The sequence below is a fragment of the Scyliorhinus torazame genome, chromosome 6 (assembly GCF_047496885.1).
Source record: "Scyliorhinus torazame isolate Kashiwa2021f chromosome 6, sScyTor2.1, whole genome shotgun sequence".
Taxonomy (NCBI): Eukaryota; Metazoa; Chordata; class Chondrichthyes; order Carcharhiniformes; family Scyliorhinidae; genus Scyliorhinus; species Scyliorhinus torazame.
This window is the reverse complement of record NC_092712.1, coordinates 42,821,967-42,849,040: the sequence shown is the minus strand read 5'-3', so window position 1 is coordinate 42,849,040 and position 27,074 is coordinate 42,821,967. Positions and strand designations below refer to the sequence as shown.

General features: G+C 48.4%; 1 protein-coding gene across 1 annotated transcript in view; it reads left to right on the top strand.

Moving 5' to 3' along the window:
• Positions 1–27,074, top strand: part of LOC140424765 (obscurin-like) — a 1,044,598-nt gene that overhangs the window by 821,055 nt on the left and 196,469 nt on the right. The window contains 2 exon segments of the mRNA XM_072508149.1: positions 4,940–5,069; positions 21,475–21,577. Coding sequence (XP_072364250.1) covers positions 4,940–5,069; positions 21,475–21,577 — 233 coding nt within the window.

The following is a 27,074-nucleotide window of genomic DNA, read 5'->3' as shown; positions in this document are numbered from 1 at the left end:
CTATCTCTCCTCAATTTAAAGCTATGTCCCCTCGTGCTAGACATCACCATCCGAGGAAGAAGGCTCTCACTGTCCACCCTATCCAATCCTCTGATCATCTTGTATGCCTCAATCAAGTCACCTCTTAACCTTCTTCTCTCTAACGAAAACAGCCTCAAGTCCCTCAGCCTTTCCTCATAAGATCTTCCCTCCATACCAGGCAACATTCTGGTTCCTCTGCACCCTTTCCAATGCTTCCACATCCTTCCTATAACGCGGCGACCAGAATTGCGCGCAATACTCCAAATACTGCTGCACCAGAGTTTTGTACAGCTGCAACATGACCTCATGGCTCCAAAACTCAGTCCCTCTACCAATAAGGCTAACACAACGTAAGCCTTCTTAACAATCCTCTCAACCTGGGTGGCAACTTTCAGGGATCTATGTACATGGACACCGAGATCTCTCTGCTCATCCACACTGCCAAGAATCTTACCATTAGCCCAGCACTCTTTCTTCCTGTTATTCCTTCCAAAATGAATCACCTCACACTTTTCTGCATTAAACTCCATTTGCCACCTCTCAGCCCAGCGCTGCAGCTTATCTATGTCCCTCTGTAACTTGTAACATCCGTCCGCACTGTCCACAACTCCACTGACTTTAGTGTCATCTACAAATTTACTCACCCATCCTTCTACGCCCTCCTCCAGGTCATTTATAAAAATGACAAACAGCAGTGGCCCCAAAACAGATCCTTGTGGTACACCACTAGTAACTGGACTCCAGTCTGAACATTTCCCATCAACCACCACCCTTTGTCTTCTTCCAGCTTGTCAATTTTTGATCCAAACTGCTAAATCACCCTGAATCCCATGCCTCCGTATTTTCTGCAGTAACCTACCGTGGGGAGCCTGATCAAATGCTTTACTGAAATCCATATACACCACATCAACTGCTTTACCCTCATCCACCTGTTTGGTCACCTTCTCAAAGAACTCAATAAGGTTTGTGAGGCACGACCTACCCTTCACAAAACCGTGTTGACTAATCAAATTATTCCTTTCCAGATGATTATACATCCTATCTCTTATCAACCTTTCCAAGACTTTGCCCACAACAGAAGTAAGGCTCACTGGTCTATAGTTACCGGGGTTGTCTCTACTCCCCTTCTTGAACAAGGGGACAACATTTCCTATCCTCCAGTCTTCTGGCACTATTCCTGTAGACAAAGATGACTTAAAGATCAAAGCCAAAGGCTCAGCAATATTCTCCCTAGCTTCCCAGAGAATCCTAGGATAAATCCCATCCGGCCCAGGGGACTTATCTATTTTCACACTTTACAGAATTGCTAACACCTCCTCCTTATGAACCTCAAGCCCTTCTAGTCTAGTAGTCTGAATCTCAGTATTGTCCTCGACAACATTGTCTTTTTCCTCTGTGAATACTGACAAAAAATATTCATTTAGCACCTCTCCTATCTCCTCGGACTCCAAGCACAACTTCCCACTACTGTCCTTGACTGGCCCTACTCTTACCCTAGTCATTTGTTTATTCCTGACATATCTATAGAAAGCTTTAGGGTTATCCTTGATCCTACCTGCCAAAGGCTTCTCGTGTCCCCTCCTGGCTCTTCTTAGCTCTCTCTTTAGGTCCTTCTAGCTAACTTGTAACTCTCGAGCGCCCTAACTGAACCTTCATGTCTCATCTTTACATAAGCCTCCTTCTTCCTCTTGACAAGTGTTTCGACTGCTTTAGTAAACCACGGTTCCCTTGCTTGACCTCTTCCTCCTTGCCTGACAGGTACATACTTATCAAGGACACGCAGTAGCTGTTCCTTGAACAAGCTCCATATTTCCATTGTGCCCATCCCCTGCAGTTTTCCTCTCCATCCGATGCATCCTAAGTCTTGCCTCATCGCATCATAATTGCCTTTCCCCCAGATATAACTCTTGCCCTATGGTATATACTATCCCTTTCCATCACTAAAGTAAACGTAATCGAATTGTGGTCACTATCACCAAAGTGCTCACCTACCTCCAAATCTAATACCTGTCCTGGTTCATTACCCAGTACCAAATCCAATATGGTCTCGCCTCTAGTTGGCCTATCTACATACTGTGTCAGGAAACCCTCCTGCACACATTGGACAAAAACGGACCCATCTAAAGTACTCGAACTATCGCGTTTCCAGTCAATATTTGGAAAGTTAAAGTCCTCCATTACAACTACCCTGTTGCTTTCGCTCCTATCCAGAATCATCTTTGCAATCCTTTCCTTTACATCTCTGGAACTTTTCGGAGGCCTATAGAAAACCCCTAACAGGGTGACCTCTCCTTTCCTGTTTCTAACCTCAGCCCATACTACCTCAGTAGACGAGTCCTCATCAAACGTCCTTTCTGCCACCGTAATACTGTCCTTGACTAACAATGCCACCCCTCCCCATCTTTTACCACCTTCCCTGAGCTTACTGAAATATCTAAACCCTGGCACCTGCAACAACGATTCCTGTCCCTGCTCTATCCATGTCTCCGAAATGGCCACAGCATCGAAGTCCCAGGTACCATCCCATGCCACAAGTTCACCCACCTTATTCCGGATGCTCCTGGCATTGAAGTAGACACACTTTAAACCACCTTCCTGCCTGCCGGTACACTCCTGCAACTTTGAAACCTTACTCATGATCTCACTACTCTCAACCTCCTGTGTACTGGAGCTACATTTCAGGTTCCCAAGCCCCTGCTGAACTAGTTTAAATCCTCCTGAAGAGCATTAGAAAATTCCTCCCCCCAGGATATTAGTATCCCTCTGGTCCAGGTGTAGAGGTTGTCTACATCCCGTTTGTAGAGGTCCCACCGACTCCAGAATGAGCCCCAATTATCCAGAAATCTGAAACCCTCCCTCCTGCACCATCCCTGTAACCACGTGTTCAACTCCTCTCTCTCCCTATTTCTCGTCTCGCTATCACGTGGCACGGGTAACAACCCAGAGATAATAACTCTGTTTGTCCTAGATCTAAGCTTCCACCCTAGCTCCCTGAATTCCTGCCTTACATCCCTATCCCTTTTCCTACCTATGTCGTTGGTACCTATGTGGACCACGACTTGGGGCTGCTCCCCCTCCCCCTTAAGGTTCCGAAGACACGATCTGAGACATCACGCAACCTGGCACCTGGGAGGCAACACACCAACCGCGAGTCTCTCTCGTTCCCACAGAATCTCCTATCTATCCCCCTAACTATGGAGTCTCCAATGACTCCTCTCCCCCCTTCCCTTCTAAGCAACAGGGACAGACTGCACTGCTTTCCTGGTGGAGAGCAGATCAAAGTTCCTTTGTAGCTCTTTCCTCTCCACCAGGAGCTCTACGGTCGGGGCTTCGGAGTATTTACCGTCTACCTCTAGTATAGAGTTGACCAGCTGCTGCCTCACCGCCCTTTCCTCCCTCTCTCTTCACGCATTGAAAGCGATGATTTCCCCTTAGTACGGCCTTTAGCGCTTCCCAGAACGTGGAGGGTGAGACCTCCCTGTTCTGGTTGTTCTGCGTGTACTCTGCTATGGCCCGCAATATCTTTTCGTTGAAGGCCTTGTCAGCTAGCAGGGCAATGTCCAACCTCCATGTGGGACGTTGGGCCCTGCCCGTCTCCAGCCTCACGTCCATGTAATGTGGAGCGTGGTCTGATATCACAATTATGGAGTATTCCACTTTGTCTAGCCCCGGAGGCACCGTTTTCCCCACCACACAAAAGTCAATTCTGGTGTATACGTTGTGTACTGGGGAGAAGAAGGAGAATTCCTTCTCCCCTGGGTGGGCGAACCTCCAGGGGTCCACCGCTCCCATCTGTTCCATAAAGTGACTGAGTCACCTTGCCATGCTTGAGGTTTTCCCCGTTTTGGGGTTTGATCTGTCTGTCGTTGGATCCTGTACACAGCTGAAGTGTCCCCCCCCCCCATGATTCGTCAGTGCGTCGCTATGTCAGGGATTTCTGCCATGGTCTTCTTGATGAAGCTCGTGTCGTCCCAGTTGGGTGCGTACACGTTAACTAGTACCACCGGTGCCCCATCCAGGGCCCCGCTGACCATGACGTACCGTCCCCCTGGGTCCGTAACCGTCTTTGTTGCCCTAAACATCGTCCTTTTGCTGATCAGTATTGCCACCCCCCCTGGCCCTTATCCCATAACAGGAATGGTAGGTTTGTCCCCCCCCCCCCCCCCCAGCCCTTTCTTCCCCGCAGTCGGTCCTGCTCTCTCAGGTGTGTCTCTTGGAGGAAAACTATGTCGGCCTTCATATTTCTTAGGTGGGTGAGGACTCTGGATCTTTTCACTGGGCCGTTGAGTCCCCTTACGTTCCAGGTGACTATCCTGGTGGGGGGCTTCTGTCCCCTTGCTCCTGTGGGATTAACCATACTTAACTGGTGGATGCGCCCCTGCCCTCTGGGGTTTCCTTTGTTAGGGGGCTGTTCTGGATGGCCGCTGTCACTGCTCTCTCCATGCGGTCGGGTCCCTGCGCACCGGGGTTTCCCTTTGTCCAGGGGGCACCCGACATGGCTGCCAACTGTGTCCGCCACGCAGGTATTCCCCTGCACTCTGGGGTCTCCCTTCGCCCAGAGACCGTACTGGGTGGATGCTTGCAGCGATTCCTTGTTTCGAGTTCTTGGTTGTGGCATTTTGTAGCCCTACTGCTATTCCTTTTCTAGCCTTGTTTGTCCCTCCTTCCCTGTGCCCCCCCGCCCCCCGGTCTTTCCCTCCCTGTGTCTCTCCCCCCCCCCCCCCCCCCCCCCCCCCCCCCCCCCCCCCCCCCCCCCCCCCCCCCGGTCTCTCCCTTCCCCTTCCCCCCCTCTCCTGTATACCCCTCCTTTGTCCCTCTTTCCCCTGATCCTATCCCCGTTTGCTCTAGCTGATGTTTTTTAAACTTTGTTTCAAATATCAATTACATTGATTTCCAATTAATTCTGTTTTTATTGAAGATGGAGTATTGATGGTTCACCGTTAACAAATAAAACAAAGTACCAGACTTTCTATGATCAGCAGTTTGGAGTTGCTCTGCTGGTCATCAAAAACACAGAAAAGAATGACCTTGGAGTCTATGAATGTGAAGTGAGTATGATGAAAAATGCTATTGCTCAAATAATTTTTACCTGGACAACTCCATTTCAATTCAGAAGCATAACAAGTTTTCATCTGAGGTTGGAAGGCTTGACTTCATGTCAAGTATGAGCATTGAGTTAAATATTGCAACAGTTTTACACATTTTACATATGTATAATTCACCAAATCTGGTTTATCATTTCAATTCAGTGAGTGGAGCGGCAAACTAATGGCTGTCTCCAGGGGCGCGATCCAACGGAATTGATTCTAAGTGCGATAGTGAGCGGGAACAGCCAGGTGTTTCTCAACAGCTGACCCGGTGAGGCCGTCACCGGTACCTAACATTAATTAGGGCATGTAATGATACCCCACAGGCTTCACGGCAGAAAAGACTGTCCCGCCAGCTGCTTTGCCTGGACAGCGTGCGCTCTACAGTTCCCGCTAATATGGGGGAGCAGCTCTTAAACTGATCCTATAGAGCAAACACCAGACAGCACGTGACCATACCATCGTGCAGACCGGCCCCACATTTCAGTGATGCTGACCTGGTCCGACAGTTGGACTCGGTGGAATCCAGAAGGGATACCCCCTTTCCCTGAGGGAGTCGGAGGGTCAGCCACAGGGCAGCCAGTGCCGCCTGGGAGGCAGTGGCAGCGGCCGTCAGCTCAGGGAGTGTAACCAGGAGAACCACCAGCCAGTGCCGTAAGACCTGGTGAAACTACAACACAAGACTACTTGTGTGCCAAACAGCATAAGCAGCAAGTAATGGACAAAACAAAGCAATTCCACAATGAACGCATCAGATCTAAGCTCTGTAGTCCTGTCGCATCCAGCCGTGAATGGTGGTGGACAATTTGTTTTTATAAATTTAGAGTACCCAAGTATTTTTTTCCAATTAAGGGGCAATTTAGCATGGCCAATCCACGTACCCTGCACATCTTTTTGGGTTGTGGGGGGTGAGACCCACGCAGTCACGGGAAGAATGTGCAAACTCCACACGGACTGTGACCCGGGTCCGGGATCAAACCCGGGTCCTCAGCACCGTGAGGCAGCAGTGCTAACCACTGCGCCACCATGCTGCCCATGGTGATGGACAATTAAACAACTCACTGGAGGAGGAGGCTTTACAAACATCCCCATTCTCAATGATGAGGAGACTAGCACATATGTGCAAAAGATAAGGCACTCAGCACATGGTGTATGTCTGAGTGGCACGCTGTGAGCTATCTCCTGCTGGAATGAGCGGGAACTGTGGTGTTCCCTGTTTTATAGTGCATGTGCTCTCACTGGTGATTGGCTGTGATGTTGATTGGTCCGTTGATCTGTCTATCAGTGTGTGTGCGTGTGATTGCACCATGATATGTTTATATGAATATCATGACATCCCCCTTTTTACAAGAATATGTGCCTATATGGTAATAAATATTGGTGTGTACTGAATGCAGCTGAATATGTGTGTGCAATATCTACAACATGTGCATGAGGCTAAACTATATCCATAGGAAGGTGTCAGGTGCAACATAGCAACGAGGTTGTACCACAAACAAAACAAGTGCAATCATCAAATATCGAAAGAGAACTCCTGAAACTACAAAAAGAGAAACACATTAACATTGTTGCATAAGAATTCAGTGAGTCCAATGTGCAAACAGGCTCATAAGTCCAGCCTAGTAGGTGGGCGACGAATTCGGGTTGACCGCCTCAAGGGTGGGTCAGGATCCACCAGCTGAGGAATGGGCCTGGCCACTGGCGATAGAGGAATAGGCATAGTGGCAGGAAGCTCCACGAAGTCGACATCAGGGACAACAGGAGGGCGTGGCACCGGTGCATGATCACGTAGCGAGCGCGGAAGCAGCCGAAGGGCCCGCCGATTACGCCGGCGAATGGAGCCATCAGGCATGTGAACCAGGAACGAGCGGGGAGCCACGCGGCGGAGAACTTCGGCAGTTGCCGACCAGCCACCCTCCGGTAGGTGTATGCGGACGTTGTCTCCAGGTGCCAGGGCAGGAAGATCAGTTGCCCGAGTGTCATGTGCCACCTTCTGCTGAGCACGCTGCTGTTGCATCCTTTGCAGTACTGGAGCATGGTCAGGTGTAGGAACATGAATGGACGGTACAGTGGTCCTGAGGGTGCGACCCATCAACAGCTGGGCTGGTGAGAGGCCCGTGGACAGTGGGGCCAAGCGATAGGCCAGCAGGGCTAAACAGAAGTCAGATCCGGCATCAGCAGCCTTGCAGAGGAGCCGCTTCACGATATGAATGCCCTTTTCCGCCTTGCCATTTGACTGGGGATGCAGAGGGCTGGACATCACGTGTGTGAAGCCATACGAAGCGGCAAAAGAAGACCATTCTTAGCTTGCAAAACAGGGCCCATTGTCCGACATGACAGTAGGCGGAATGCCATGGCGAGCGAAAGTTTCCTTACATGCTCTGATTACAGCTGATGATGTCAAGTTGTGCAGGCGTATGACCTCCGGATAATTTGAAAAATAATCAATTATGATGACGTAGTCCCTGCCGAGCACATGAAAAAGGTCCACACCCACCTTCGCCCAGGGGGACGTTACCAACTCATGGGGCTGAAGCGTCTCAGGGGGTTGCGCCGGCTGAAACCTTTGGCAGGTGGGGCAGTTGCGCACCATGTTGGCGATGTCGTCGCTGATGCCCAGCCTGTACACAGCTTCTCGGGCCGTCCGCCTGCACTTTTCAAACCCGAGATGGCCTTTGTGTAATTGTTCAAGGACCAGCCTGTGCATGCTGTGTGGGATCACAATCCGGTCCAACTTTAGGAGGACACCGTCAATGACGGCCAAGTTGTCCCGGACATTGTAGAATTGTGGGCACTGTCCTTTGAGCCACCCTTCCATCATGTGGCGCATCACACGTTGTAGAAGGGGGTCAGCCGCAGTCTCACGGCGAATACGGGCCAGACTTGCATCATTGGCTGGCAGATTGGCTGATGTGAAGGCCACATGCGCTTCGACCTGACAGACAAACCCCCCCCCGATTCGGGCGGTGTGCTTACTGCTCTGGACAGGGCATCCGCAATGATGAGGTCATTTCCCGGGGTGTAGACCAGTTGGAAGTCGTACCTCCGGAGCTTGAGCAGAATGCACCGGAGGCGAGGTGTCATCTCATTAAGGTCCTTTTGTATGATGCTGACCAGGCGGCGATGGTCGGTCTCCACGGTGAACTGAGGGAGACCATACACATAGTCATGGAATTTATCTATGTCGGTTAACAAACCCAGGCACTCCTTCTCAATCTGCGCATAGCACTGTTCTGTGGGCGTCATGGCCCACGAGGCATAGGCGACCGGGGCCCATGATGCAGTGTCGTCCCGTTGCAGGAGTACCGCCCCAATGCCGGACTGGCTGGCATCAGTCGAGATCTTTGTATCTCGAGCAGTGTCGAAGAACGCCAATACCGGGGCTGTGGTGAGCTTGATCTTGAGCTCCTCCCATTCCTTCTGGTGTGCGGGCAACCACTGGAACTCCGTAGCCTTCTTCACCAGGTGGCGAAGAGCCGTTGTGTGGGAGGCTAGGTTGGGAATAAACTTTCCCAGGAAGTTGACCATCCCGAGAAAGTGTAGCACTGCCTTCTTGTCTGCCGGCTGCGGCATGGCTGTAATAGCTGTCACTTTGTCTGCATCCGGATGCACCCCTGACCGGGATATGTGGTCCCCCAGAAACTTTAGCTCAGTTTGGACTAAAGAACACTTGGCTCGGTTGAGGCGCAGGTAGTGTTCTCGTATCCGAGCAAAGATGGAGACGACTGATGTGTTCCTGTGGTGTGGTGGACCAGATGATGACGTCGTCAACACAGACATGCACCCCTTGGATGCCCTCCATCATCTGTTCCATGATCCGATGAAACACCTCGGATGCCGAGATGATGCCAAACGGTATCCTATTGTAGCAGTACCTGCCAAAGGGAGTGTTGAAGGTGCACAGCTTCCTGCTGGATTGATCCAGCTGAATCTGCCTAAAACCCTTTGAGGCATCAAGCTTGGTAAAAATTTTAGCCCGAGCCATCTCGCTCGTGATCTCCATTTGGGTATGGGGTAGTGTTCCCTCATGATGTTATTGTTCAGGTCTTTCGGGTCGATGCAGATCCGGAGTTCGCCAGAGGGCTTTTTTACGCACACCATGGAGCTGACCCATGGTGTGGGCTCCGTGACCCGGGAAAGCATTCCTTGGTTCTGGAGATCCTGCAGCTGCTGCTTGAGGCGGTCCTTGAGTGGTGCTGGGACTCTACGAGGTGCGTGAATGACCGGGGTGGCGTCCGGTTTGAGCCGTATTCTGTAAGTGTAGGGCATTGTGCCCATGCCCTCGAAAGCCTCCTGGTTGTGGGCAAGGAGCGAGTGGAGCTGTGGTCTAAAGTCTGCATCCGGGAAATCGGACGTGCCTTCTGGAGACAGAGTGTGTACCCGCTGAATGAGGTGGAGAACCTTGCACGCCTGTGCGCCTAGCAGGGAGTCCTTCGAGGATCCAACTATCTCAAAGGACAGTGTGGCTGTGTATGCATTGACTGTAACCTCGAGCTGGCAAGATCCCATGGCCGGGATAACATTACCGTTGTAATCGACCAACTGACAGCGGGATGGCCGAATCGGTGGTTTGACCTTCAAGGTGTGGAAGGCTGACCATGCAATGGGATTGGCGGAGGCACCAATGTCTAAACGGAATGTGATTGGTGATCGGTTGACCATTAGGGTGGCACACCATTCATCACCCGGATTAACGCTGTGCACTGGCATCGGCTGGTGGGTCCTACTTGGGGACATCCGATTTCTGTCAATTACCGCAACGCGGACGGCTTCCCGGTCGTCGGTGTCACCAGTCTGTACGTTGTCAGGGTATGACTCGGTGTATGGAGGCTCAATGGCCCGCACATCCCTGCGAGGCTGGCGGAATTGGGGAATGTTGGCAGGTTGAGCTGCTCGACAGCAGGCAGCGTAGTAGCCCATCTTGCCACAGCGAAGGCATTGTCGATTTTTTGCTGGACGTTGCCGCTTTAAATGTGCGGACCCACAGTTGCCGCACGTTGTGACGTCATGGTGTTCGTTGCGCCACCGCGCATGCGCAGTTCGGTCCTGCGTAGAGCGCGCCTGCGCGTCACGTCGCTCTGCGTCGACGTCTCTTTTGGCGCGTACAAGCGCGGGAGGCCGCGGAAAGCGCTCAAAATGGCCGCCCTCATCCGGACCGCGGGCCGGGAGGAACTCGATCGACTGGACCCGCTCGGCCTCGTAGGACCCCTGCCGTGCCGATTCGGCCGCCTGGAATTGGGAGTACCGGCTGGTCGTGTTTTCGTGGAGGACGCAGGTTTCGATGGCGGTGGCTAGGGTGAGGCTCTTGATTTTGAGGAGCTGCTGGCGTAGGGTGCCCGAGGTGACCCCAAAAACTATCTGGTCCCGAATCTTGGAATCGGAGGTGGCCTCATAGCCGCAGGACTGCGCGAGGAAACGGAGGTATGTCAGAAAAGATTGAAAAGGCTCATCCTTACCCTGCAGGCGTTGCTGGAAGAGGTACCTCTCGAAGCTCTCATTCACCTCGACGCTGAAGTGTTGCTCAAGTTTTAGAAGGATCGTCTTGTACTTCGTCTTGTCCTCACCTTCCGCGAATACCAGGGAGTTGTAGATGTGGATGGCGTGTTGCCCTGCCGTGGAGAGGTGGAGGGCGATCTTCCTGGTGTCCGATGCATTCTCCCTTTCTGTGGCTTCTAGGAAGAGCTGGAAGCGCTGTTTAAACAGCTTCCAGTTTACGCCGAGGTTTCCAGCGATTTGGAGCGGCTGCAGCGGGCTGATGGTGTCCATGGCGCAGGATGGCGGATCTCTGAAGATGTACAGGTAGGTCTCACAGTTGCTGGGTTCCAATCCTGGTACTATGTCGTGTTGGGTGTTCCGCTATACAAACGAACCAACACGGTTGTAGATGGTACAACTCCGTTTTATTACTCTTGATAACAACATCTGTTAACTCATGGCTGTGGTTCGTACTTTACCCGTTAACCTGTGGACCCAGCCCTAACACTATCTTAGAGAGGCACTCAGCACATGGTGTATGTCTGAGTGGCACGCAGTGAGCTCTGTGCTCTGAGCTATCTCCTGCTGGAATGAACGGAAACTGTGGTGTTCCCTGTTTTATAGTGCATGTGCTCTCACTGGTGATTAGCTGTGATGTTGCGAGTGTGTTGATTGGTCCGTTGATCTGTCCATCAGTGTGTGTGTGTGATTGCACCATGATATGTTTATATGAATATCATGCCACTCCGGAGGTCCCCAGCATCACAGATGTCCGTCTTCAGCCAATATGATTCATTCCACGTAATATCAAGAAACTGCTGATACTCGATGCTTCAAAGGCTATGGACCCTTACAATATTCTGGCAATAGTACTGAAGACTTGTGCTCTCGAACTTGCAGCAAACCTAGCCAAGCTGTTCCAGTACAGCTACAACACTGGCATCTACCCAGCAATGTGGAAAAAGTGCCCAGGTGTGTGCTGTACACAAAAAACAGGACAAATCCAACCCAGCCAATTACCACCCTATCAGTCTACTCCATCATCAGCAAACTGATGGAAGGAGTCATCAACAATGCTATCAAGCAGCACTTACTCAGCAATAACCTGCTCATGGACGCTGAATTTGGGTTCCGCCAGGGTCATTCAGCTCCTGACCACATTACAGCCTTGGTTCAAACATGTACAAAAGAGCTGAATGCCAGAGGTGAGGTGAGAGTGACTGCCCTTGACATCATCAAGGCAACTATTTGACGAACTATGAATCAAGGAGCCTTTGCTAAACTGGAGTCAGTGGCAATCAGGGGGAAAACTCCGCTGATTGGAGTCATAGCTGGCACAAAGGAAGATGGTTGTGGTGATTGGAGGTCAATCATCTCAACTCCAGGACATCATCACTGGTGTTCCTCAGGGTAGTGTCGTAGGCACAGCCATCTCCAGCTACTTAATCAATGGCCTCCCTTCCATCATTTCTTTTAATACATTTAGAGTACCCAATTATTTTTTTCCAATTAAGGGGCAATCCGGGTGGACAGGGCTGCACGAGTGGGTTGGCATTGGCCCCTGGCACCGGTCCCACCTGCCACCCTTCCCCAACTGCCCTGAGGCTGGCACTGCACTAACTCACCCCCCACCTCCCTCCCAGCCCAGGAGTGACCCCACAGTGCCGCTGGGCTGTCTGTTCATTTTCCAAGATGGCTACTCACCTCCTCCGATCCCCACAGCAGCTGCTTTGCTCGCTTCAGGCAGAACTTACCTGTTGTTCACGCTGACAGGCAATTCCGGTCCCACACTGGCGCACGGGTTTCCCGCTGTCGAACGGCAAAGAACAAGTTGGTCGGTAAATCCTGCCAGAATGTTCTTAAATAGGTGTGCTAAAGGGGACCTGCGTGACCACTCACTGGGGCACCAGTTAGATTACGGGAGGCCTTAGATAGGTGGTCTTTCCCGTTAATGGGATGGAGATTGGCCTGAAGTGGTGATTATTGGTTGAGGTTCATTTAAATATCCGGTCATTGTATTCACCCAGCACCCGGGAATCACGGCTGTGACTGCGGGGCCTCAACTGGGCACCATTTGGCATTAGTTTCCTCAATTTGGAACAGGTGTGATGGCACCTCAGGCGTTTCGGAGACCATTGAGCCCTCCGGGTGGTTGGGGACAGGGTAGGGTAGTACCCTGGAATTCCCCCAGCACCTGAGCACCTTGGCCCTGCCACTCTGGCCCTGCCAGGGTTTGGGGCCTGAGGGGACCATGCACATGAAAGGGGATTTGAGGGGGCTGAAGAAAGGCTAGGTGGGTGAAGGAGGGGAGTCCTGAAAGTAGGGCATCCTGAAAGAGGTGGAGGAGATCTGTGGGCAGCCAAAACACCCCCGACAGTGCTGCCCGGCGCAGAGCGCCCTCTGCAAGGCCTGTGGCAAGAAGGGACATTTCATTGCAGCGTGCCAGGCCCGTTCAATCGCCGCTATTGTCCCGGCACCCCCCACGTGCAGCCAGTGGGCGCCGCCATCTTCCCCTCCCAGGACCAAGTGCGGCCAGTGGACGCCGCCATCTTGCTCAACTTGCAACACGTGCGGTCCATGGGTGCTGCCATCTTGTTCCTCCCAGGACCAACAGGCGGTGCCATCTTGCTTTCCCCACGACACGTGCGACCCGTGGGCGCCGCCATCTTACCCGACTCAGGAACCATGCCCGTCGGGCACCTCATCTGGCCGCTCATCGCCTGCAACCGCCAATGACCAGCCGCGACTCGCCTCGGTCACGATTGACCAGTCTCGACCACACAACCTCGCGACTGCTTCAACTAAAGAGAAGCTCAACGGGCACGAGATCTCCTGCCTGCTGGACTCCGGGAGCACTGAGAGCTTCATTCACCCCGATATGGTAAGGCGCTGCTCCCTCGCGGTACACCCCGCTAACCAGAGAATCTCCCTGGCCTCCGGATCCCACTCCGTGGCGACCCGGGGGTACTGCATCGCCACTCTCACTGTCCAGGGCTTGGAGTTCAGCGGCTTCCGCCTCTATGTCCTCCCCAACCTCTGCGCTGCCTTGCTACTCAGCCTGGACTTCCAGTGCAACCTCCAGAGCCTAACCCTGAAATTCGGCGGACCCCTACCACCCCTTACTGTGTGCGGCCTCGCGACCCTTAAGGTCGACCCACCTTCCCTTTTTGCAAACCTAACCCCGGATTGCAAATCCATCGCCACCAGGAGCAGACAATACAGTGCCCAGGACAGGACCTTCATCAGGTCTGAAGTCCAGCGGCTGCTTCGGGAAGGCATCATCGAGGCCAGCAACAGCCCCTGGAGAGCCCAAGTGGTAGTGGTCAAAACTGGGGAGAAAAACAAGATGGTCGTTGACTACAGTCAGACCATCAATCGGTACACGCAGCTCGATGCGTACCTCCTCCCACGCATATCTGATATGGTCAATCAGATTGCACAGTACCGAGTCTTCTCGACAGTAGAACTGAAATCTGCCTACCACCAGCTCCCCATCCGCAAGGCGGACCACCCATACACTGCATTTGAGGCAGACGGCTGCCTTTACCTCTTTCTTAGGATTCCCTTCGCCGTCACCAATGGGGTCTCGATCTTCCAACGGGAGATGGACCGAATGGTTGACCGGTACGGACTGCGGGCCACTTTCCCGTACCTGGAAAATGTCACCATCTGCGGCCACGATTAGCAGGACCATGACGCCAACCTTGCCAAATTTCTCCACACCGCCACTCTCCTCAACCTCACGTATAACAAGGAGAAGTGCGTGTTTAGCACGAACCGCTTCGCCATCCTCGGCTATGTGGTCCAGAAAGGAGTTCTGGGTCCCGACCCCGATCGCATGCGCCCCCTCATGGAACTTCCCCTCCCCCACTGCCTCAAGGCCCTCATTCGTTGCCTGGAGTTCTTTTCGTATTACGCCCAATGGATCCCAAACTATGCGGACAAGGCCCGCCCACGCATTCAATCCACTGTTTTTCCTCTGACGGCCGAAGCTCACCAGGCCTTTAACCGTATCAAGGCCAACATCGCCAAGGCGGTCGCGAGACGCTCCCCTTCCAAGTCGAGAGCGATGCATTAGACGTCGCTCTGGCCGCCATCCTCAACCAGGCAGGCAGGCCCATGGCATTCTTTTCCCGCACCCTCCATGCCTCCGAAATTCGGCACTCCTCCGTTGAAAAAGAGACCCAAGCCATCGTTGAAGCTGTGCGGCACTGGAGGCATTACCTGGCCGGCAGGAGATTCACTCTCCTCACTGACCAACGGTCGGTTGCCTTCATGTTTAATAACACACAGCGGGGCAAGATCAAAAACGATAAAATCTTGAGGTGGACGATCGAGCTCTCCACCTACTATTACGAGATTTTGTATCGCCCCGGTAAGCTCAACGAGACCCCCGATGCCCTATCCCGAGGTACATGTGCCAGCGCACAAGTGGACCGACTCCGGACCCTGCACGACAACCTCTGTCACCCAGGGGTCACACGTTTTTACCATTTCATCAAGGCCCGCAACCTGCCCTACTCCATCGAGGAAGTCAGGGCGATCATCAGAGACTGCCAGGTCTGCGCGGAGTGTAAACCGCACTTCTACCGGCCAGACCGTGCGCGCCTGGTGAAGGTCTCCCGCCCCTTTGAAGGCCTCAGCGTGGACTTCAAAGGGCCCCTCCCCTCCACCGACCGCAACACGTACTTTCTCAGTGTGGTTGATGAATATTCCCGATTCCCCTTTGCCGTGTCATGCCCCGACATGACGTCTGCCACCGTCATCAAATCCCTCAACACCATCTTCACTATGTTCGGCTTCCCCGCCTACGTCCACAGTGACCGGGGATCCTCATTCATGAGCGATGAGCTGCACCAGTACCTGCTCAACAGGGGCATTGCCTCGAGCAGTCAACCAAATACATTCTGACCCCCACCAATGGCTCGCCGCTCTGGATGCTACCATAAGCAGGATTAATGAAAACCCAGCCTTGGCCATTCAGTGCTTCACTGAGGTGCAAAGTGCTCTCCAGCTTTTTTTAATTCATGGAATGTGAACATCGTTGGCAAGGTCACCGGTTATCGCCCATCACTTCTTGAATCTTTGTAGTCCATAGGGTGTAGGTACATCCACAATGCTGATCGGGAGAGACTTCCAGGATTTTGACCAGTGTCACTGAAGTGATGTATTTTGAAGTCTGGATAGTGTGTGCCTTGGAAGGGAACCTGCAGGTTGTAGTGTTCTCATATGTCTGTTGCCGTTGTTCTCCTCAGTAATAGAGATTTTGAAAGATGCTATTGAAGGGGTTTAATGAGTTGCTGCAGCATATCTTGTAATTGGTACACACTGCAGACTTGTGCACCTGTTGTGGAATGAGTGTATGTTTAAGGTGATCATGATGTGGAGATGCCGGCGTTGAACTGGGGTGAGCACAGTAAGAAGTCTTACAACACCAGGTTAAAGTCCAACAGGTTTGTTTCAAACACTAGCTTTTGGAGCACAGCTCCTTCCTCAGGTGAACCTTGTTGGACTTTAACTTGGTGTTTAAGGTGATGGTCGGGCTGCCAATCAAGCACGCTGCTTGGCCTGGATGGCATTGAGTCTCTTGGAACTACATTCTTCCAGGAAAGTGGAGAATATTCCATCACAGTCCTAACTTGTGCCCTGTAGATGGTGGACAGGCTTTGGAGAGTCAGGAGGGGAGATACTAATCGGAGAAGCCTCAGCCTCTGACCTGTGCCTCTAGCCACAGTACTTATAAAGGCTTGTCCAATTATGGTTGTGGTCACTTGAACCCACCCAGCACCCACGCTATGATGATGAGAAGGTCATTAATGAAGCTGCTAAAGAAGGTTGGACCTAGGATACTGATAATGCCCGTGGAACTCCTGCAGTGTTGTTCTAGGGATGAAATAATACAACTCCAACAACCACAGCCAGACTACTTTGTGTTAGGTATGATTCCAACCAGTGGAGAGCTTTCCTACCAATTCCCATTGACTCTGGTTTTACTCAGAACCCAAACTGAGCATGGCTAAGCAGGTTATAGATCAGTAATTGCCACTTGATAGCATGGTCTACAACATCTTCTATTACTTGATGATTGAGAGTGGACTAATAGGGCAGTAATTAGTCAGATTGGATTTGTCCCAACTTTTTTGTGAACAGGACATATCTGGGCTGTTTTCCACATTTTGGGATTGATGCCAGTGTTGTAGATCTACTAGAACAGTTTGGCTCGGGGTATCTTAGGCACTACAACCAGGATGTTATTGGAGCCCAGAGCTGTTGCTCCATCTTTCCTTCCTTTACTAACAGGGAACTGTGAAGGCAAACGATAGAACCACACAGGAGTAGTCAGAAATGGAAGAGTATTAAATTGTATTTGCACATGGGTAGCCACATATTTAACACATTCGTATTTAATATTTCAGCATTGTATTTGATTTCCCATTTTACTTGCTTCCCAGCAAGTTCTCTCTCAACCATGTCTGTGACAACAATGACATCATACTCGCATGTTTTAATTTGTGCCCTCAATTGATCTGCCTGGTTTGTCAGACTCCTTGCATTAAAATAAATACCATCCAATCTTGCCAAACTCCCTCGTGACATAACTGGCCTAGACATTCTATGCCTTCCTGACTCACTTGGTGTCTCTTCTAATTTAGGCTGTGCATCTATCCCTGCTGAACTTCCTCCCAGGTTCCCAGGTCCCTACCTAGTTGGTTTAAACCAACCCCAACAGCACCAGCAAACCTCCCTAAAAAGGACACTGATTCCATTTTGCATCAGGTGCAAAGCATCCGCATAAACAGTCCCAATGTCCTAGAAATCTAAAGCCCTCCTTCCTGCACCATGTATCCAGCCACACATTCATCTGGACTAACCTCCTATTTCTATATTCACTAGCACGTGGCACCAGAAGTAATCCAGAGATGATTACCTCCTGGGTTCTGTTTTTTAATCTATGTCCTAGCTCCTCTGCTTTCAAGAATTCATCCATTTTTCCGCCTATATCATTGGTACCAATGTGTAGCATTAGATGTCTGCCTGTTTCCCTCCCCCTTCAGTATGCCCTGCAGCTGTTTAGGGACACAGTGACAGTGACTTAGACCATAAGACATAGGAGCAGAATTAGGCCACTCGGCCCATCGAGTCTGCTCCGCCATTCAATCATGGCTGATATTTTCTCATCCCCATTCTCCTGCCTTCTCCCCATAACCCCTGATCCCCTTATTAATCAAGAACTTATCTATCTCTGTCTTAAAGACACTCAGTGATTTGGCCTCCACAGCCTTCTGCAGCAAAGAGTTCCACAGATTCATCACTCTCTGGCTGAAGAAATTCCTCCTCATCTCTGTTTTAACGGATCGTCCCTTTAGTCTGAGATGGTAGTTTTCCCTTCAAGTGGAAACATCCTCTCCATGTCCACTCTATCCAGGCCTCGCAGTATCCTGTAAGTTTCAATAAGATTCCCCTCATCCTTCTAAACTCCAATGAGTACAGACCCAGAATCCTCAACCGTTCCCCAGACAAGTTCTGTGCATTAATGATCCTGTGCTAATAATGGACATTTAACAATCCACCTGTCCAATGGGGATTTTTCTCATCTTGCAGATTGCACTGATGTTAAAGACAGAGGTTGTCTGGTTGATTCCAATTTCCAGACACAACTGGCAATTTGGGTTCTTTTAGGTTGCTTCCACCTTTCAAACCTAGCCAGTTTGTGAGTTTTAAATTTGCCCCCAGTGCCACTGAATGAATGTTGGTTCTGAACTAGCCTGACCACTTCAGTCATCTGCATACCTTTCTGTGAGAAATCACTCCTAAATTTGTATCACTATGTTCAGGGCCTTGAAAGGCCTCCTAGCTTTCCGTTCTTGAAAATTAACCAAATCATCACAGTTGTCTTTCTTTGATCCTCTAAAGTTTGGAAAGAGTTGTTCTTAATATCATGGTTGTATCTTCAACTTGAACACCAAGACCTATTAGTATAGAAATATAATATATCATGTATAAGAAATTCTAAACATGGATTTGAACATTATAGTGCCAAATATCTGTGCTGGGGTGAAAAAGAACCTACACCAATCCACTGCTAACATTCCTGACTCCTTGCTGTCCCTGTCTTCCAGTGTTTCTAAGAGAGTAACAAGAAATGCATTTCCTTATATACACCCCGGCACAGCATGCTTGCTCTTTTGTGAGTGAGACAATTATGGACCTGTTTCTAAAAGTGCTGGAAATTTTGTGTTAAGAACCCAGCTGCTGTTCAACGCTAATCCCAGAAGGGAAACTTGGAATGTGTGATAAAGCCAGGGGAGTCCAACGAGCTGCTTAAAAGTCCTTTATTTCAGCAACAGCATCATACATGCACAGGGCCCGGTTCCCTTTCACCGGGTCCCCATTCCTTTTTAGCTGGCTCTATAGCTGCCTGCCTTTTATACTAGTGCTGGGTTAACTCAGTCCAATTGAACACAGGGAACAATCATCCCCAGGTGGATGAGTCCTGTGCAGGTTATTAGACCCCTCCCGTCCCCAAAGCCCGAAACTCCTCACAAGGACGGCCGTTCAGGAGGAGTGGATTGGAGAGGACCAAACGGGTGCAAACCCCACAGTGATCAGACAACAAACCTAAAAAAAAAATTGCTTCGGATAAGGCTCCACCGAACGGGGAAGCAGGACGGGTAGGCGTGTACTCCACCAAGCATTACGTCCGGCCCAACACCCTCACCAGTCACACAGGGGGCGAAGCTGCCAACAGCCAAACCCGGGGACGGCGCGCGCCACAGCATTGGACCCATCAACCCAAGGCCCAATCGGCGTGGCATGCCTTCCAGCCACAGAGGGAACGGGGGGGGGGGGGACATCAGACAACGTCCACCTCAACGTCCCGCAACTCCCAAACTCCCCTTAATTTTTAATATTGGGCACTCTAAATTCTACCCCCCAAAAAAAAAAAACACCTACCAAAATGCCCAGGGAGCTGTCGCCCCGACATTCTTACAGTACACAGACAAATAAACACACAGCGCAGATTTAAAAAAACAGCAGCGTTCCGTGCATGCTTCCACAGGACCAGAAGTCACAAATGGAATGTCCAGTCAACTCCACACCAGAGTCTCCAGGCACAAAACCTGCAGTCGTACAATAACTGTCAGGTCGCAGGCAAAACATCACTGTTGCAAATCTCACAGTCCAAGCTGCCGTAAAACAGTCTTCCAAACACAACGCTGCACTCACGACCAGAATGACGTTCCAAAACAGCGGCGGCAACTCGAGAACGGACTCCCCGGTGGACCACTCTGCCAGCATCAGTAAACAACAGCAGACAGAGATGGCCGAAACGCTACGCGACCCACACCAGAATGATACCGCATCTGGTACTGCCGGACACATCAGACTCCAGATCACTCCCAGCGGACACACTTCAGAAGCCGGCAGCAAAAAAAACTCGCCCCAGCTCTCGCTTTCCATGACATTAGAGGCTCTTAAAAAAAAACCCCACAAAAACAAACTCGGTACCGTAGTCCACTCTTTTTTAAAAAAAATTCCCAGGAGGTAGCTCAGCCGAACAAGCAGCACGCCGACAGCTCCAATTCATCATCATCGCCAATGTGATAAAGCCAGGGGAGTCCAACAAGCTTCTTAAAAGTCCTTTATTTCAGCAACAGCATCATACATGCACAGGGCCTGGTTCCCTTTCACCGGGTCCTCATTCATTTTTAGCTGGCTCTATAGCTGCCTGCCTTTTATACTAGTGCTGGGTTAACTCAGTCCAATTGAACACGGGGAACAATCATCCCCAGGTGGATGAGTCCAGTGCAGGTTATTACAGAATGCCAGTTCACAACTTTTTTTTTGCAATTTTATATAATGTGAGGAAAGATGTGTAGACCAGTGTGGAAGGTTCCGATCATTCTCATAATAGGTTCCGACGGTTCTCATTATAAAATAAATACTTCTTAAACAATAAAACGCACAAGAAAGGCAACTAAAAAACATGCACTTAACTACAATAATGGCAACATACACACAATATTGTTTAATTGACCCAGTTCCAAACCAGTCTATTTTCCTAACCTCCCCAAACACATCCCATAGGTTTTAAAACTATACATACAATCCAGCGATAGTTACCACATTCTGTACCGATATCTCTTTTGGGGTTACTTCTAGTTTAGAACAGAAACAACTGACTCTTCAAACAGGATTCCCCAGGGATTGTTTGTTTGAAGTGAACTCAGTTTCCTGTTGTTTGTGGCTGTGATCGTGGATCAACTCTATTCAGCTCACCATATAGAGTTAACCCTGCCATTGATATACTATTTTCTCTTTTGATCTTTTCTTACCTGAACTGATTGTCTCAATGTCATATTTTACATGAGCGCGCCCTTTTAGAAACTAAGTATGAAAATTCTCTTTTGAACTTTTACCATTTGTGCTTTAAGTTATCCACTTCTCTTCGGACAATATCTGTTTACAGTGTTGCCAGGTTGATCCACAAATCAAATACCTCAGTTAATCTGTTTTCTTAACCAATTCCCATTTAAAAATAGTTTGCACTCTTTTCATCAAACATTCCCCAAAACACATTCCCAATTATTAGATTCCTTCATTTTCATTTATCACAACTTCTTGACAATTGCCACCTCCCCCAATACCTGGTCCATGTGTTTTCCCTCATTTCAAGGCTCCAGCCTTACAAAAGTAAAAATGTTTTAAGAGTTATATTTTATAATAGATAGGATTGTGCAATAATTCAATCGAACACATTGCTCCTTTAAAGATTTACTAGCACAGAAAAGGAGAAACCAATCAACATAATTTATCATAAAAATGAGAGACATTACTATTGTTCTACTTTATGTTTATCAATGTGCATTGTTATGTTTTTGTTACCCAGGTTACAAACAAGCTGGGTACAGCCAGGGATGTTGCAGAGCTGTATCTTCAGGCTCCTGTCCTGATTCCAGAAAGGAAAGGAAGCCAAGTTGTCATGATTGAAGGTAAGTTCAATAGTTATTTTTGCTACTCTAAACAGTTCTGGGAGCTGAAGGTTTAGAAAAAATCTTTATCCAGAAGCTGTTGTAGTTGTCAGGAAGTGAAATCAAGTTAGTTATGGTCATAGTTGAATTTGTAAACTTGCCTGATAATAGCCAAAATAATGAAATCTATCATTTAGATTTAAAATGGTTTCTGTTTTTGTGATGTAGGAATAGAAACTCTGTTATTTGTGCCCCCTTTCCTTCTACAAACCTTACAGCAAGGAATTGTCAGATTGGTGGCAAATGGAACAAGCGAGGCTTGCATACAAAATAGGATTGTGGGGCTACATTGGAAAAATGATGGTCAGACCAAACATGAACGGAAGGTAGGTCACAGAGAAGTGATTGAGGGCTTAGATGGGGAAAGATGAATTAGGATCAAAGCTGAGTGTAGGAGAGGTATAGATGTTGGCCAGAAGGTTAGGGAGGAGGTTAGTGAAAGGTGAGAGAGGTGGGGAAAGGGAATTCAGTGATGAGGCCAAGTAGGAGGAGAAGGTGAACCTGGGGTTGATGAAGGGTGGATATTGAGGAGTGAGTAATAAGAATGTATGTCACATGGAAGATATCAGACAATTACATAAGCAGATAACAAGTGGCATAAGAGGATGTGAGTGATACTAATGGGAGGGGATGATGCAGAAAGAATACAATGGATATTGAGGTTGATGCACGATCAATTGCACAAAGACTAAAGTTGGGTACAACTTTATTACAGTCAGATGCGTGGCCTCCTGCTGCAGCTGGCAAAATGGCAGGGCACTGGAGGTCATGCATATTTATACAGTTCTCCTTGGGTGGAGCCAGCCGGCAGGAGCTACCGGCGAACCTGTAGTGCAGGTCCTACCTTACATCTCCTATGACAGTGGATCACCACAGAGGTCATGAGCGCATAAAGCATCAGAAGCGGAACTGTAGTTGGCAATACGGCTCCTTGAGCTTGTTAAGTAATGGGTTAAGAGACATTGCAATTAGTTGTCTCATTTATGTTAAGTATCCATTAATTGACACTGATATGTAAAGGGGCTTCAGGTGGCCTCTGTCAGGTGGTGTGTTGTTAAGAGGTTTGTGCAGAGGCTGTGGAAGTGAAATAAATGGTGTTTGGTGAAAAGGAAAAAGAACATTAGACTCTTCATATCACAGCAACTAAAACGGCTAACAATTGGTAGCAGAGGATGGTTGCTGTGTAAATGTGAAGGGTTGAAAGATACAACTTTTCCAGATCAAACCAAGGAGTGAGTGAGAAAAGAAAAGAAAAAGGGATATATGGCTGAACCGAGGATAAAGATGGCTGGATATGACTATCCTCCCTTATTTTCTGAAAGGGAATCATACGACCAATGGAGAAGTGCAGTAGTTATGTGGACTAAAGTAACTGCTTTGGGAAAGAGAAAACAAGGTATGGCATTGGCTCTTTCTCTACCATATGGCAGTAAAATCCGAAACAAAGTGCTTTCTGAGCTGGAATTGGAAGAGTTAGACTCAGAAGAAGGTCTGGAGACTTTATTACATTATGTGGATAAGATTTATAAGAAAGATGACTTGTTAAGTGCGTATGAAGCATGGTCGGATTTTGATAAGTTCCGGAAAATGGAGGACATCTCCATGGAAGACTATATAACGGAATTTGGCAGACTATATAAAAGGCTGCAGAAACGCAATCTGGAATTTCCACAGTCTGTGTTGGCCTTTAAATTACTTGACTGTGCTAGAGTGAGCAACATGGATAGGCTCCTGGTTTTGACAGGAGTTCAGTTTACTGATAAGGATACCTTATTCGAACAGATGACAAAAGCTTTTTAAAAGTTTCTGGGGAAACATTCGATTCCGATGGCTCTGATGACCGAAATAGGTCAGCCTGCAATAAGGCAGAATATGGAAGATACACTAGTAACAGGATGGCGAAATCGTATGGCTACGAACAGGGCTCAAGACTATAGACGGATACCGAGACAAGGAAATTATGAAGACCGAAACCCAGTTAGAACCTACAATAGGAAGACGAACCCCAGAAATGCACGGGGCATGATAAATCGATGTTTTCGATGTGACTCTCAATACCATTATGCTTTCAACTGTCCAACTCGTTATGATAGAGTGTTTGAAGCGACACATGACACGGAAGAGTCAGAAGAGGAAAAAGATAGTGACCAGAAAGAAGGCATTGTCCTATTGACAAGCAGTTTTATGCCGGTAATGAGGGTGTTGGTTGCAGAATCCTTCAATTGTGCTGTATTGGACAGTGGCTGCACATCTACTGTGTGTGGAATTGACTGGTTAAAATGTTACCTGGACTCTTTGAATGCTGAAAATCGTAACCAGGTTAAGGAATTTGAAAGTTCCACAAGTTTCAGGTTTAGGGATGATAATACTCTGAAGTCGCTGAAAAGAGTGGTGATCCCTTGCAATATTGCCGGAGTGAATCATTTCATTAGCACGGATGTTGTATCAAGTGAGATACCTTTGCTTCTGAGCAGACCGTCGATGAAGAAAGCACACATGAAACTGGATATGGAACAGGATAAGGCAACAGTTTTTGGAAAGACGGTGGATTTACAATTTACACAGTCGGGACACTATTGTATTCCATTACTGACAAATAATTTTTCAAGTAGAGTGGTTAAGGATGTGTTAATGGCAGTTGAAAATGGGACTTTCGCTGATAAAAAGCTTGTGGTATTAAAACTGCATAGGCAATTTGCACATCCGTCTCCTCAGAGGCTGAAAAATTTATTAAAGGATGCAGGGGTAAGGGATGATGACTATATAGACTGATAGAACAGGTTAGTGACCGCTGTGAAGTTTGTAGGAAGTACTGAAGGACACCAGCATGACCGATAGTAACCCTACCTTTGGCCAGGGATTTTAATGACATTGTGGCCATGGACCTTAAGATCTGGGATAAAGCAAATAATATATTTATTTTGCATTTTGTAGATTTAGCAACCAGATTTAGTCAATCAACGATTGTACGAAGTAAAGAAAAGAGAGTAATTCTGGATCAAATCGTGTAAAAATGGATAGGGACAGGAATGGGTCCACCGGCAAAATTCCTTACGGACAATGGGGGAGAATTTGCTAATGATGAGTTTAGGGATATGTGTGAAAACATGAATATCAGAGTTATGAATACGGCTGCAGAAAGCCCATTTAGTAATGGTGTCTGTGAAAGAAATCATGCTGTCATCGATGACATGCTTCAGAAAATCTTGGCAGATCGACCAAATTGCAGGCTAAATTCAGCTTTAGCATGGGCAGTACATGCAAAGAATTAATTGCAGATGGTTGGGGGCTATAGTCCTTATCAATTAGTGTTTGGTAGAAATCCTAAAATTCCGTCCATTTTGGATGACCAGCCTCCAGCTTGGGAGGGGACTACAATTAGCTCTGGTTTTGCTGAACATTTAAATGCATTACATAGCAGTAGAAAAGTTTTTTTGGAAGCAGAATTCTCTGAAAGAATTCACAGAGCTTTAAGACATAACGTACGGCCATCACATGCCGTTTTTCAGCAAGGAGGCATAGAATTTTCACAGACGTTACAGTGCAGAAGGAGGCCATTCGGCCCATCGAGTCTGCACCGGCTTTTGGAAAGAGCACCCTACCCAAGGTCAACACCTCCACCCTATCCCCATAACCTAGTAACCCCACCCAACACTAAGGGCAATTTTGGACAGTAAGGGCAATTTATCATGGCCAATCCACCTAACCTGCACATCTTTGGTATACTAGAAGAGAGACAATTCTAATGAATGGAAAGGCCCAGGGAAGATCATAGGCATAGATGGCAAAACAATTATTTTGCAACATGGTAATCAAACTGTTAGGGTACATTCATCAAGGATAATGGGTACAGATTACAAATGTTCAAATTTAGACAGAGCAGACAGACATGACAAGGAACCAGAGTCATCTGGTATGCATGTGTTACAGAACTATGAGGACCAATTAACTGATATAGACAGGGTTTCTGTGGCGGAACACAACACTTCTGGTGAATTAGAACAGGCCATTTTTCCGAAAGGGCAACTGCCAAAAGTTGGTACAAAAGTGACATACTTGCCTGAAGGGTCTAGTCAATGGAAGGATGCAACTGTTATTAGTAGAGCAGGGAAGGCCACTGGAAAGTATAAACATTGGTTGAATGTACAGCATTCAGGGGAAGGAGTCAAGACAATGGATTGGGAAAACGAAGTTCAAAAATGGAGGGCACAGAAACACAGTGCCAGTTCAGATAGTACATCCGATAGTGAACAGGTCCGCAGGAAAAGGTCGAGAACTATTGAAAGGACATCCCACAGCAGAAGGGAAAGATCAAGCAGTAGCAGTACAGAACGAGATACCAGGCGGGTATCGTAGTTTGTCAAGATCCCGGAACATGAGTAAGACTACGAATACTAATAGGAGTAGAAGCCCACATGCACGTGAGATTTTGGTGGCTTCAAATAAATTAGATCAAAAAGTAATTAAAGAAGCTAAACAGCAAGAATTGCATAGTTGGAGTGAATTTGGGGTATACACGGAAGTACCGGATAGGGGACAAAGAGCTCTATCCCACAGATGGATTTGCACGGAAAAGGTTCTTCCGGATGGAACCTATAAGGCAGAGGCCAGGCTTGTGGCAAGGGGATTTGAAGAAAACTTAGAAGATCAGGATTTAAGGGTAGATTCACCTACAGCAGGAAAGGTTATTTTAAAGATCTTCTTGGCTCTATTAGCCACAAAGGCATGGGAATGCAAATCTATAGATATAAAAGCTGCCTTTTTGCAGGGGCATCAGCACCAGAGAGACATTTTTCTCCATCCTCCTAAAGAAGCAGCTAACACAGAAGGGGTACTCTGGAAGTTGAACAAATGTGTATATGGATTAAATGATGCATCTAGAGTCTGGTATTTTTCGGTAAGGTCAGTTTTGTTAAAGTTAGGCTGTTGCCAGATGAAAGTAGATCCTGCAATGTTTTACTGGCGCTATAAAGGAAATCTTTCTGGCATTTTTATGATGCATGTCGATGATTTTTTGTGGGGTGCGACTAGTGATTTTGAAGCTATTGTAATCTCTGGTTTGAGGAAAGAATTCAGGGTTGGAAGTCAGGTTCCGGTGCATTTAAATATATTGCCTGGAAATTGGACAGACTAAGTTAGGGGCAACTTTACGTCAGCAATCTTATTTGGAAAGCATCACCCCAATAGCAATTAGTCGTGGCCGAGTTTCACAAAAAGACGCAATGGTTTCAAAGATAGAAAAAGAGCAACTGCGAAGTTTAATTGGGCAACTGAACTGGTTAGGTAGACAGACTAGACCGGACGTGAGTTTTGATGTCTTAGAGTTGAGTACAAAAATGAATGATCCCAAAGTGGAAGACATAATAAGGGCAAATAAAGCATTGGCCAAACTAAAAATGCAGGAGTATGTTTTTAAGTTCCCGGTTTTAGGTGACCTTAAGCACTTGAAACTCATAGT